General features: G+C 34.2%; 1 protein-coding gene across 1 annotated transcript in view; it reads right to left on the bottom strand.

The window, feature by feature from the left end:
- Positions 1-11,541, bottom strand: part of sntg2 (syntrophin, gamma 2) — a 375,695-nt gene extending 364,154 nt beyond the window's left edge. Inside the window, exon 1 of the mRNA XM_088904645.1 lies at positions 11,473-11,541. Within this exon, the coding sequence (XP_088760771.1) occupies positions 11,473-11,541 (69 nt within the window). The remainder of the gene's footprint in view (positions 1-11,472) is intronic.
- Positions 11,542-12,791: the final 1,250 nt, after the last annotated feature.

Here is a 12,791-nt window from a genome sequence, read left to right as displayed (position 1 = left end):
TTAAAAATTACTTTTTTTTCTTTTTTAAACTATCTTTCCATGTTTGTTGAAAACAGAAGACTTATAGTACATTTGTGTTATAAATACAGTTTAGTAAATTATGAATAAAACCTTTTAGAGAATAACTGAAGTTCTAATTTGTGTAATAAATGCAAATACAATTCATAGCTGATAGCTGATTCATAACATTTTTGTAACATCAAAGTTTTACATGTTCTCATTATAAACCACTCTAATCTTGTGCATCAATCTATTATCTATAACTGGGGGATGCTATGGGTGCATCCGAAACCTGTCAAACAACCTGAGTTTGTATACTGTCTTATTGTTTTTAGAAGCCTGCAGATCCTGTCTACAAAAAAATAGATGCAGATTACTCAGCCACACTAAACTAACAATGCATACCATATGGTAATTAGATCATGCACTTTCCAAATATGTTTACACAGTAAATAGAATATGACTGCAATTCCAAAACTTTGATTTTCTGTACACTGAGCAAAATATCTATGTTTCAAACTAAAGCCTGACACGACTGTACAATTCTCAGTCTCCACAGAGCATTAGGTAATTTCAGAAATCAAATGCTACATGCTCCAGTGCGAAATCTAGTCATGCAATACAGAAGTGACAATGGGTCAGATGATAATACATATTGTATGACTTGATGATATATTGCATACAAGTTACACAAACATGGATTATGATACAGCCATTGAATATTCTGTATCTGGAAGACCAGCTTGGTTTTTCAGAAGTGAAGTCAGCTGTAACTCATACTGTGGAATTGAAGAAGCTAGACACCATAAGTAAGTTCTCCCATTGACCAGACCACAGCTTCAGCAATTCTATCCTGCTCATTGAGAATGAAAACTCATTGAGATATTTTTGAGCACTGAAAAGGAAAAGTGAATTTAGACAGAAACCACATTTTTTAACATACTATGTTTTGATCTGTGTAGTTGGTCCATCTTCATGGGATGAGGTAGGTTGGCTTTGGACTGTATAAGGCCTGCATTCAGAGACGTAGAGTAATTGTAAATAACTTGTAAATAGTATTTTGTGCGCGTATATGTTAAATTTGTAATTATTGATAATAGATATTCATTTATTTTTTACGTTTGTGCCTAGTAATAATTACACTACCAGAAAACATGACATGCTTGATCAGTTGTAATTCCTAACTATGTAGTAATTAAAAAAACATTGTCTCAAGGGGCTCAGTGTTGACCGGATTTGAAACCAGGTGGTTTTCTGGAGATAGCCCTAATGCTTCCATGCACCATGTTAAACATTCGCTGCGCCACTTGGTAGTAAAGCAAAATAGTGCAGTCCAAAAACAGAGTTTTTTTTTTTTAAAACGTAATGGCGAGTTGGAACATGCACAACCACAAAGTGATGCAGTATCCGGCACACATTCTGAATGGGTGGATCTGTAGGTTACATTTTATCGTGTATTTTAAATTGGTGCCACAATTCTTACCCTTTTCATTTATAAAACCCTCCCCTAATTTATAACAATCAGTGTCAGTTGGAGATATGCTCCAATCAGCACTTCTCAGAGCCTCTAGCACCTTTGTGCTACTTTATGAAAACTGATGTCTTAATCTACAGCAAAATGATGGGACTGTTGAATATAAAATGATATACGCTGTATACAGAGGTGCAATTCCTTGTCACAGTTTAGTATTATTGTTTACAAAGTGGCTTACAAGAGATTTTAATTACCTTTCTTACACACAGTATTGGTACAGTACAGCTGCGTTATTAGAATATTCTCAGAAAAATATGTTACACAAGGGTGCAAAAGGCAGTGTTCACATTGAGATTTGAAAACACAGTCCTCCCATTAAAAGTTCAGTCTTCCACTTCTCCGCATTCCTGCCTGTACAATGAACCTATGACTGCATTCTGATTACTTCTTTAAGTTAAATTCTTTAAGTCTATTTTGTATTCTGGACTGTGAAAATAGAGTTGTTAACTTTCACCTTTATTTCAATTATAATTCTGATGATTCATTTTATAATATGAATAATATTGCCTGACTAAAATCTTTTCTCAAAATTGGTATTAAAGAATGCATTTCAAATGTTTTATCTTCATTACCATGACTTAGTGTTTATTGCTATACTGAATACGGTACTAGTTTCAACATTTTACTCCTTGTTATACACTGAATTTAAACTAATTAAAAGCAACTACAATACAAACCCCAGGATCTAGTAAGCCTGCATACTGTATGATCATAATTATTTTAAAATTAATATAGATATTTACAGATAGTTTAATTTGTAACCTCACGACTCTGTTGGGTCTTTCAATCTTTCAGGCAATGCATACCACCCCTACATCAAAATAGGTGGCTGTTTTGCTAGAGCTAAATGTACTGTTTATGCTTTAAGTTTAATTCATTGATATGAATTCTGTGACTTTGACTTAGAAGTTGAAAGCAGTTCTTGTGTTGAAAGTGTTTATTTTTCATGATCACCATAGGTACCGCTGGAATTTAATACTAGAATAGACTTATTCTATAAAATAAAAAGTTTAAAAACAATATATTTTTGTCTTAAAAATATTACTTACTTAAACTAATATGTATTTGCATATCTTCAATCAATTGTGTTGTCAATGTCTTGAAAGCAAATTACTAAAAACTCAGCTCAATTCCCACCTCACCACTTCATCCCTTATATTAGCAAGTGTGATTTACAATGTATAACTGTTTTTGATTTCATTGTTCATATTTTTTTCTCTCGGGACACTTAACATTCTAATATTCTCATGAAGGTTCATTCTGGATCTCCAAAGCACTGCAGTGCTGTACAGCTTTTTACACTGTTATATGACTTCCACTTTTATGAGTTTTTTTATACCTTTCTCAAGATTCTTCTGTTTCACAATAATGAAAAGGCTCTTTTCTAAGATGTCTTCCTGCTGACAAAAAAATGAAACACCACTTCAGTGAAAGACACCCCGTGAGGGTTTGCCTTTTGAAGTTCAAAACATTCTTCTTTTCTAGCACTGAAAGCAATATGCATGATACAAAGCATTACAGACAATAATTAAAATACATATTTTTTAAATTCTTCCCTAAGTTAAGGAGCAATGCTGTTTCATCGGTTTCATCATGTACAGTATGGTAACTGCATTACAATTTTCTACCTTGACGGGAGAAAGAACTGTCTGATTTTCATTTCCATTGACAACATACCCAGTGATAATATTTTCTGCTGTTTCTGGAAAAAATGCAGATGATTATGAACAGGTTTTAAGTTATGAGCTAAAAGACCATGATAAATCTTAAAATTAATCAATTGTGATTTGTAATATATTTATTCTCATGTTAAATACAGTTTTGCTACTCTGCTTTAATAACACCCAGTGATCCTTTGAAATCCTCAAAAGACCTTTGAAAACAGGTGTTGATCTGATTGAGAAACAACTACTTTTAATATCCCATATTTAAAGCATATATTCTTATCAAAATGCAGCTTGTAAAATTAAATCATTTCTAAAATCATCCTATACCAAAATAGTAATCAAATAATAGTTACTGAACATCAAAGAAAAAAATAAACCATTTTCACTTTAAAAAATAATTAAACCCTATTCTGACTTCACACCTCTTGATTGGTCTCTCTTTCTGTCCCCTGCTCCCGCCTCTCACTCCTCCTCTCTCCCAGCCTTTGTTCTCCCGCTACATAACCTTTGCCTACTACCCTGTCTTTCTCACACCTGAAGAAGGCTCCACGGCCGAAACATTGTGTTTTCTTTCTTCTTTGTTTCAGCATGGAATAAACCTATTACTTGTTCCTTTAAAAAATATGTATGTAAATATATGTAAAAATGTGTGTAAATATACTAAATTATTATTTGGAAAAAGAGAAGAAATGTTGCTGGTGCATTGACATTTTATTTAACGGATGTGGCATTGGTAAATTCATTATGTTGATTAACGTTTGTAATCAACAGGGTTGACCAACAGGGGGTCTGTGAAAGTTGCACAGCATGTGTGGCCTGTATTGGAAGCAAAACAAGCTCTATGTCTGTGATTCATGCTTTGCTCCAGGTTTTGCAGGCTCTCTTGTGGGATTCTATCCCAATCCTCTTGGAGTACTGTACTGTATTTGACTGTTCACTGGTCTCTGTGCCCCAGATGCCACATGTCATCCCAAGGTCATTGCACAAATGTTGACACAACAAACCTGTGTAAACATAAATTTCTTTAATATAGTTATTGGATTAATTATGGTATACAATAAACACAATTAAATATCACACATTATTTCTTAAGACTGAAATATGTTTAAAGTGACTGTGCTATGAAGTCGGATTTTTCTGAAGCATGTTCTTAGTTACTTGTTCAGATTATTTATTTTTCGATTTGATGTATTTTTTAGAATTTTATTTTATGCAGTACTAATTATTAATAAAAAATATACTGTACCTTGCTTGGCTTTGAAATAAATGACAATTACATTGTATTTATTACTGCAGAATATGAAAATAATTAAAATAAATATTTTTATATTTATATCTAAATATAGATTTATAATATGCTGTATGTATAGTGTGCAAGGTACTTTGCCGACATCCTCATCCATCAATGTAACTTCTCACTGCAAATTCCACATTAGCTTACAAGAGAGTAGGTACAGACTTAAGCAAAAAGTTACCCTGAACCCCACTCTTTCACTGTGACATTCATTAAGTCATGCATCACTGCTTGGGGAATCCCAAGTTACAGTCAGCTCATCAGATTTCTGAGGCTAATACTGGATATGCCTTGGACCAAAGGGTTTAATCTGTAATCATTGCTAATTAGTAATTAAGTCTTCCACCCATACATAAATGATGTAAAATAATGTAATAATAAGCATGAAAAATTCTTAGGACTTCTGAAGCTCTTTTTAAAGAAATGTTGCTACAGAAAAAATATATATATATACTGAAGGGTGCTGCTCTATCTCCCTAGATGTTTTATCCTCCTGACCACCATGAGTTGATGTGCTTTCCTCACTGAAATCACCTAGATCTACAGCATCTGTGTGTACAGGTTACAGTATGTGAATGTAGTCCATGCTTTTTCCTCTCTGACATTTAGTTCCATGAGGACAAAAGACAAAAGCAGTACAACAAAACAAATGCAAAGACTTAACAAATGTGAGCTTATTGTTGTTAAAATTATATGCTTGAACAAAGGAAATATATTTTCAAAGTTTGAACGAAAATATATCTAATTTCACAAGAGAAAAATCCACTAGAACAACATATAACTAGACCTCACAACTTTATAATTACTGTTGTTATATTATCTGTATATTTACCCAGAAATTACGTCATATCCAGACTATGTTCTTGTCCATTTTAATGTGTGTAAAGAGTTAATATAATCAAAAATAGTTGAGGACTTAATTTGTAGGGTTGCAATAAAATTTAAAATAGAAGATTCCCATTAAAAAGAGAAATTTTTAATGTTGGGTACAGTATGAATGACAATTTTATTCGAGACGGAAAACTAACTTCTTTGAATGAGATCTGTTTGTAAACAGAATGTTTTGTTTGATATTTATGTTATGCATAATGGAAAGATTTAAGACTATGCTTTTAATGGGGACATGTGCTTTTAGCTATCTGACAGGTCCAGCTTTTACTGAGCTTCTACAAATATCATTTTACTTTATGTTTCTCTCTGCCATGAAATCTAAAATTCAGTCCAGCAATTATAACTGCAAGGCATGAAATATATTAAACAAATGTAAATCTTGCATAGTTCTAGTTCATATAGAGTACCTCTTTTTAACTGTAGTAAAATCTCAGAAAATGTAAAGGCAGAGCAAAAACAAAATACATTTTTTATCTACTATTTCATGTTTTACCTTTACAGATTTTAAGAAAAATTCTGCCTAAAGCAGCAACATATATTAAACATTTTTTTTTTGCATTTTGAAATATACTCATGTGACAAAGATAAAGGGCTCTTTGCTTTAAACAATTATTTAACATATTTAGGATCCTTTTGTTATTATAGCGGCAGCACAGTGGTGCAGTGGCTAGCATTGCTACCTCACAGCACTGGGACCCTGGATTCAATTTCTGGGGTGGTGTCTGCATGCAGTTTGTAGGTTCTCCCCATATTCACGTAGATTTCCTCTAGTTTCCTCCCACAGTCCAAAGACGTACTACAGGTTGAGAATCCCTTATCTGAAATTCCTGGGACCAAAAGTGTTGCGGATTTTGGAATATTTTTATATTTACATCTATAAAATGGGACAGCTTGGGGATGGGACACAAGTCTAAACACGATATCCATTTACATTTCCTAATATAGCTTATACATATACCCTGAATGTAGTTTAATATAAATTTTTAATATTTTTTTAAACATAATACCATCAGAAAGGTAAGATATCAGTCTCCACCTACGATGTCATGTTTTGATTAAAAGGTTACAGTACACGTATGCCATTTGAATTAAATTTTTTGTTATACAGGTATTAAGTTTTATGTAAGGTATAAAAACAAAGCATTGAATATGATTACAGGTAAATAAAATGAAAACTGAAAAAAGTCAGCATTTTATTTTTAAAGTAATGTACAAGTAATGACACTAGTCAAGTTACACTCATACATGAGGGTGAAATTCAGATCTCAAGTAAAAATAATGTTTTGTACTTACTGTACAAAAAAACCAAAACAAAACATGATGATCACTGCTTACAAACTTGAAGATAAATGCAGCCCCAGACATTACAACTACATCAGCTCCAAGAAACATGAGGGAGAGGGTACGTCATCGATGACATCACTGTGAGCTGGAAAGTTTCGGATTTTGGAGGCTTTCGGATATTGGAATTTTGGATAAAGGATTTTTAACCTGTAGTAGGTTAATTTGTTTCTAGGAAATTGACCCTGGTGTGAGCATGTGCCTTTATGTGTCTTTGTGTGCCCTGCAATGCACTGGCATCCCATCCAGGGTGTTTCCTGCATAATGCTCATTACTTGCCGGGATAGACTCCAGCTCCTCTGCAGCTCTATAGTTGATAAAGCTGTTAGAAAATAGATGGATGATTATTTTGATTAAAGTGTACCTTCCTGTGGAGCAGTGCAGTGGCTCTGTGGCTAAGGATCTGCACCTGTGGCTGGAAGGGTACTGGTTCATATCCTGCGGCTGGCAGAGGAATCCCACTCCGTTGGGGCCCTGAGCAAGGCCCTTAACCCCAACTGCTCCAGGAGTTGGCTGACCCTGCGTTCTGACACCAAGCTTCTGTCTGTGTGTCTCATAGAGAGCAAGTTGGGGTGATTGTACACAGCCAATAAAGTGATCTTATCTTATCCTTTAAATCACCTGGAATTGATGTGTTGTATTAATAACATTGTAAATTTGATGAGTCTGTGGTTGCAGGTTGAGGTTTATGATCCAGATACCATGGTTTCAAGTCTAGTCATGTCACTAGCTGACTGTGACTGAGATTACCCAAGCGACAGCTATTGGCTGAGCAACACCAAGGGTAGGGTAGGATTAGTTAGGAGGGATTTCTCAGCAAGTGACCTCTGTGGCCTCTGGGGTGCCTGCAGGCTTGGAAGTGCTGCAATGAAGGACAAGCCTCTCCTCCTACAGGGTAATATTGCCCGTGACATGTGAATAGATGAATGCTTTGAAGGCAGGCAGGTCAGAGGATTCTGTCTACACTTATTCTTCTCTGTCTAAGCTGAGACATAAAAACACATAATTGGAGTTTCTAAGATCAGATAAGTACAACAAAAAAATAAATTATCTCGAAATTAATATATATATATTTATTAAAAACAAGGTTGCTTTTTAATAACTAACACCTTGCTGTTATTCATTTAAGTGTATGGTTTTATTAATTTAACATAAATAATTTCCAGACTAAAGCATGTCATATTGCATTGGTGCTATATAAGATTAAAATCAAACTAAATTCAGATATTTAGGAACAATTACTTTCTAAATAATCAGTATAAATGGCTATAATAAAGAGTAAAGTAATGAATACAGTAAAGAGTACTAGTCTCTCAGTAGTCTGTGACCCAAACATATCATTTAAAGAAGGTCAAGAACAGTATGGAAGCTATATACCAAGTGCAGACCTTATGGGGGAATTATTACTTCACTAGTTGTACTAGTTTTTCTAGTGAGTTATTATAAATTAGTGCAATTCAGAAAAGAAATAAATCTGTCATTAAACTGCATTCAGAAATAAGAACGATGTATGAAAATATATGCATGCTAATGTTTGCAACACATTTCTAAAAACATTGCATATGAATGTTCACTAAATTTGAAGATGATTTATCTTTCCTTTCCTGTTAATACCAAAAGCCAAAACCTAACAACATAAACTGTAGCTCATTGAACCACGCATTTCCTCATTTTAAGAGACTGTAGAGCACACAATAGCACTAGTTGAAAGTGGCATCCAGTGCAGCCATGGAATGAAAAATGTGCCCCACAAAAAAGACAAATTAATAATTAGACACTAGAGAGAAAGTATTTGAAATGCAAGGTCTGTTTTATTATCTAGACGGCAGCTTGCTCCATATCTGAAGCAGTCTGCTCAGCTGCCATGACTTTCATCCCATCCTTAAAAAAACTCAAAATGACGTTACCTTGATATTGCTATAAATACATTGTGGATTGCTTCAGCGGTTCCCAGTGAGAATTCTATTAATTTGCCAATCCAATTGCTTAGCATGGTGTCAAGCTGGAAAGTGATTTTCTTTTCTTGTTGCTGATGATGTCATGCCAAATGTGGTTTCTTGCAGGGTTTCCCCGTGTACACGTTTAGCCTGACAGCAACTGCAAATTCTCTTTGGGTGGCAAGATAAGAATAACTAAATACATTTTAAAAAATGTAGTCTTCAACTGTCAGTTTGAAAAATAATAATAATGAAAAGTCCTTCATGATGAACCCCATATTTCAAAACCTGTTTAAACATTCTAATCGTGAAAATAAAAATTAAAAATAGGGGTTTCATGATTTCATGAACAAATTTCAAAGTGCAACATGAACAGAACTGCAATGTCAGTGTATTGTGAAAACAACACAAAATTGTATCAGTGCCATATCATTTGCTTTACATAGCAAAATGTAAGGTTAATGAAACTTGGCCAACATAGACTGCATCCCGTATGAAGGCAACCATTATGTGAAAAGGACATGAGTGGTATAAAAATGGGTACATTGATCACACCATCAGTCATCTTTTCTGTGATGCTTGTGGTAAAGTAAAAATGAAGAGTATAGATTGGAAAGTTCCAAGTGAAAGTGATAAAGGGTATTCAACTGCTCACACAAATATCTCTCTGCCAGGCAAAAGCTGCTCAGTCCCAATTTCAACAAATTACCATGTTGCTGATTTCAGAGATTTTTTTTTTACTGGTGCACCATGTGACAAAATTGCAAATTGACAGACAACTGCATTATCAATTACAGATGGTTAGGGGGTCCACATACTAGACAAACACCTTAACACAATAGTGTTGACTATCTCCACAGACTCTGCAGTAGTTTGTGTGGATCTCCAAAGAAAGATGAGACAGGGTTTCTCGGCTGCAGCTGCGTAGGCTCGTTAGACCCGTGAGTCATTTCTGCCAAGCCTGCCTTGCTGCTAACAGTGGCAAAACACTTACTGATTCCATGTGAAAAATTACTTCTCCCACACTTGATCGCTTCAAACCTGGGAATGCCATTGACATACAAGCATTCATCTTCAGTTTTTATCTTCACAATTGATCAATCATAATGTCCCATTCACTTAATTTTCTGTTTTTGTTGGTTTGCAATATAGGTTAACATCTGCTACTTTTTTTAAAGATGTATCTGTTGACTTGACCATAAAGTATCTCATCATATTTGCCGTAATCATTAAAAGTGATAAAAAAGCATATCGTCATAATTACAGTAATCAAGAAAATAAACTTTTACAAATGGGGTGCCAATCAATTAAAGCATTTAGCAGCATAAACAACTTCAACTCAGAAAGAGACAATGTGGCTAATATGATGAAAAAGTATTGTACTGCACTTGATTAAGCATTCTGTGTTATGTAAGTGCCAATATCATGGGTGTCTGTCACTTTACAATCCCTTTATGTGTTACGTTTTAACAAAATATCTACCACAATCTGAAGTATATATATGTGTGTGTGAAAAGGTAGAAATCACATATTTTATAAATTAGAAGGCAGTGATTTTCAGACATCAGTCCATAATTAAAATGTGGGGGAGGAAATATACAGAGCAACAGAAAATAAGAATCTAAATCACATTTAAAATTCAATTAAAACTGTTCAATGTCAATCACATTGACACAATTTCCTTCACTGTGCTAAAAAAGGTATAATTCATCCTTTGATAGATGAAGTACCCTATAGAAAGAGTGTCTAGAACCTTTAAGACTTCATACAGTATATTTACACAAATACTATATCATATGGCTACAAATATATATGCTTATTAATGTTATCAGTAGGACTAAACCTCAGCATTGTAAAAAAATAATTTGTTCCTTCCTGTATTAACTCCATAATTACAATTATTTCTCCAGTGCTGTATGATAAGGATTAAGGTTTTTATGCTCTGCAAGTTTGCTTGGACTTAACAAGGCCATTTTCAATATTCGTTGTCTGCTGTAAATCACTTTCTGTTTGCTGTGCTATTCTGTGTCATTAGATGGCTTTGCTTTCTAGGCATAATGTAACACAGGAAATTTTGCAATTACTAATCTCAGTGTAAAGTATATTCAGGTTACATATTGTACATACTGAAAAATACAGTGCTTTTCTCTAATGCTGAAAGAAGAAAAATAATCCAATTAATTTAACAATAACTTAATTGGAGTACACATGCATACACTATTAAACTGTTTTTGTCTTTTAATTCCAGAAATTTATCAAATTAAATTGGAAACTTATTTTACATTAAGATATAATGCTATTTTATATAGATATAATAATTTCAATTGACATTATTAGCTACTTCATGCTCATAACATCTCAAACAATATTTATCTTTTCATTCTTACATTTTTGTTCAGAATTTTTGAAATCATACCCCAGATACAGTATTTGCAACACCACATAAGTACTGAACAGTTTGATAAAAAGAAACAAAAGTTTAAAAGCTCTGTACATGGAGTAAGTTTCAGCATTTCACTCAAAATAAATTAATTGTTTACAGAACCCTTGGCCAAATACCAACATTAAGGAACATGTGTATCACAAAAGAATCAAAATGATTGTTTCTGGAACTGTAGCATCACATCGTTCACGTGCATCACATTTATGTCTCCTAACTTTATTTCACTTTTCTAATTCATCAAGAAAATCCAGCAAATCACATGAAACATTCTTACTTATTAAATCACATTCTACACATTGCTTGAAGCATGCATCTTCTACTTTGAGCACCAGCACAAAAAAACTGAGATATAGCAATCTACTTGCCCAAGTTGGTACAAGAAGGCTGTCAGGGCGCTCAAGCAGTTCTGAAGGGTGATTCCCGGCCACGTTCATTTCCCATTCAGCTGGAGGCTTTGAACATTGAACTCAGAGGGTCTGTTAACGGTCATTAATCCAACAATGCCAGGCTAATGCAGGCTATTGATGCATCCTTCCCCAGATTGTAAGAAACAGAGGGAGTGAGAAAGATGCAGCATGCTGTTTGCTTGCAGACGGAGAGGAATTTAATGGGATTATACCCTGCTTGCCACCAGGATGGCGTCAGAGCACTTTAATTTGACATTGGCTTCAGGTTTACACACCAGTGAAGGAAATCGGCCAGAGAGCCCAGTGATAAGAGACCCACTCTCTTTAAGTTAACTAACTCCTCAGGGTATGTCTGCCAAGCATTTGCTTCTTTTGATGCTGCTGCTAGTAGCCAGCTGCATAATGTGCTGTGGATGAGAGCTGTGTGCTGCACAGTTCAATCTGTGTACAGCATGTTGCCTTCTCCACCTGCTGGCTTTCCAGTTCTCCTCCCATTTGCCGAGTGATGACATTTCTGTGTGTTATGTATTAACTCCTGAGTGTCTGCTTCTTAAAATAATTAGTTGCACAGCATGCAGCTGCAAATGTCTACCCTGGAAAAGAGTGCTATGAAAGTAGTATTTATAGACTCAAGAAAATAATGTTAGCAACTGGAATTTAAATCAAATGGCTTTTCAATTCTTATCATTACAATCATTATATCTGTCTAATTCACTTGACTCATTGTAGCTCTTTAGTTGACACCCATACATGATGGTACATTTATACTTTAATGGCATACAAATCAGATACAGAGACAGTCATTTACAGTAGATTGCAGAGCAAAGATTTCAAGACAAGCAAGCAGGAATTAGTCAAATGAATAATTCTATAATTGAACTGAAACAATATTGTAGTTCAACAAACAAAATATGTTCAGTTTTGATGAAGCTAACATAAAATTGTAATTCAAATAAACCATTGTCGTGTTATTAATTAGTATATTTATTTAGAGGATGTGATTTGCAAGCATAACTCTGGATTTGCTATCATAATTGCTAAAGGCATTATGATAATAGATTTGTCTAGCTTTAGTAGCATATTAATGAAATATTAGCTAATGTGAATGTTATATTATGAAGCTGGCAGTTGTAGGCAAATGAAATAAATCAGGCTAAAATTTCAAAGATAAAATCAGGTCCTGACATCAGCTTCCCTTGCAACCAAATTGTAATAATTACTCACCATTTATTGTCAGGAAATACCAAGTGGAAACACAATGGTATATACAGTAGCTA

This window comes from Atractosteus spatula, chromosome 2 (genome assembly GCF_055471065.1).
Source record: "Atractosteus spatula isolate fAtrSpa1 chromosome 2, fAtrSpa1.hap1, whole genome shotgun sequence".
Classification (NCBI taxonomy): Eukaryota; Metazoa; Chordata; class Actinopteri; order Semionotiformes; family Lepisosteidae; genus Atractosteus; species Atractosteus spatula.
The sequence above is the reverse complement of the archived record's forward strand: the minus strand, read 5'-3'. Positions and strand labels throughout refer to the sequence as shown.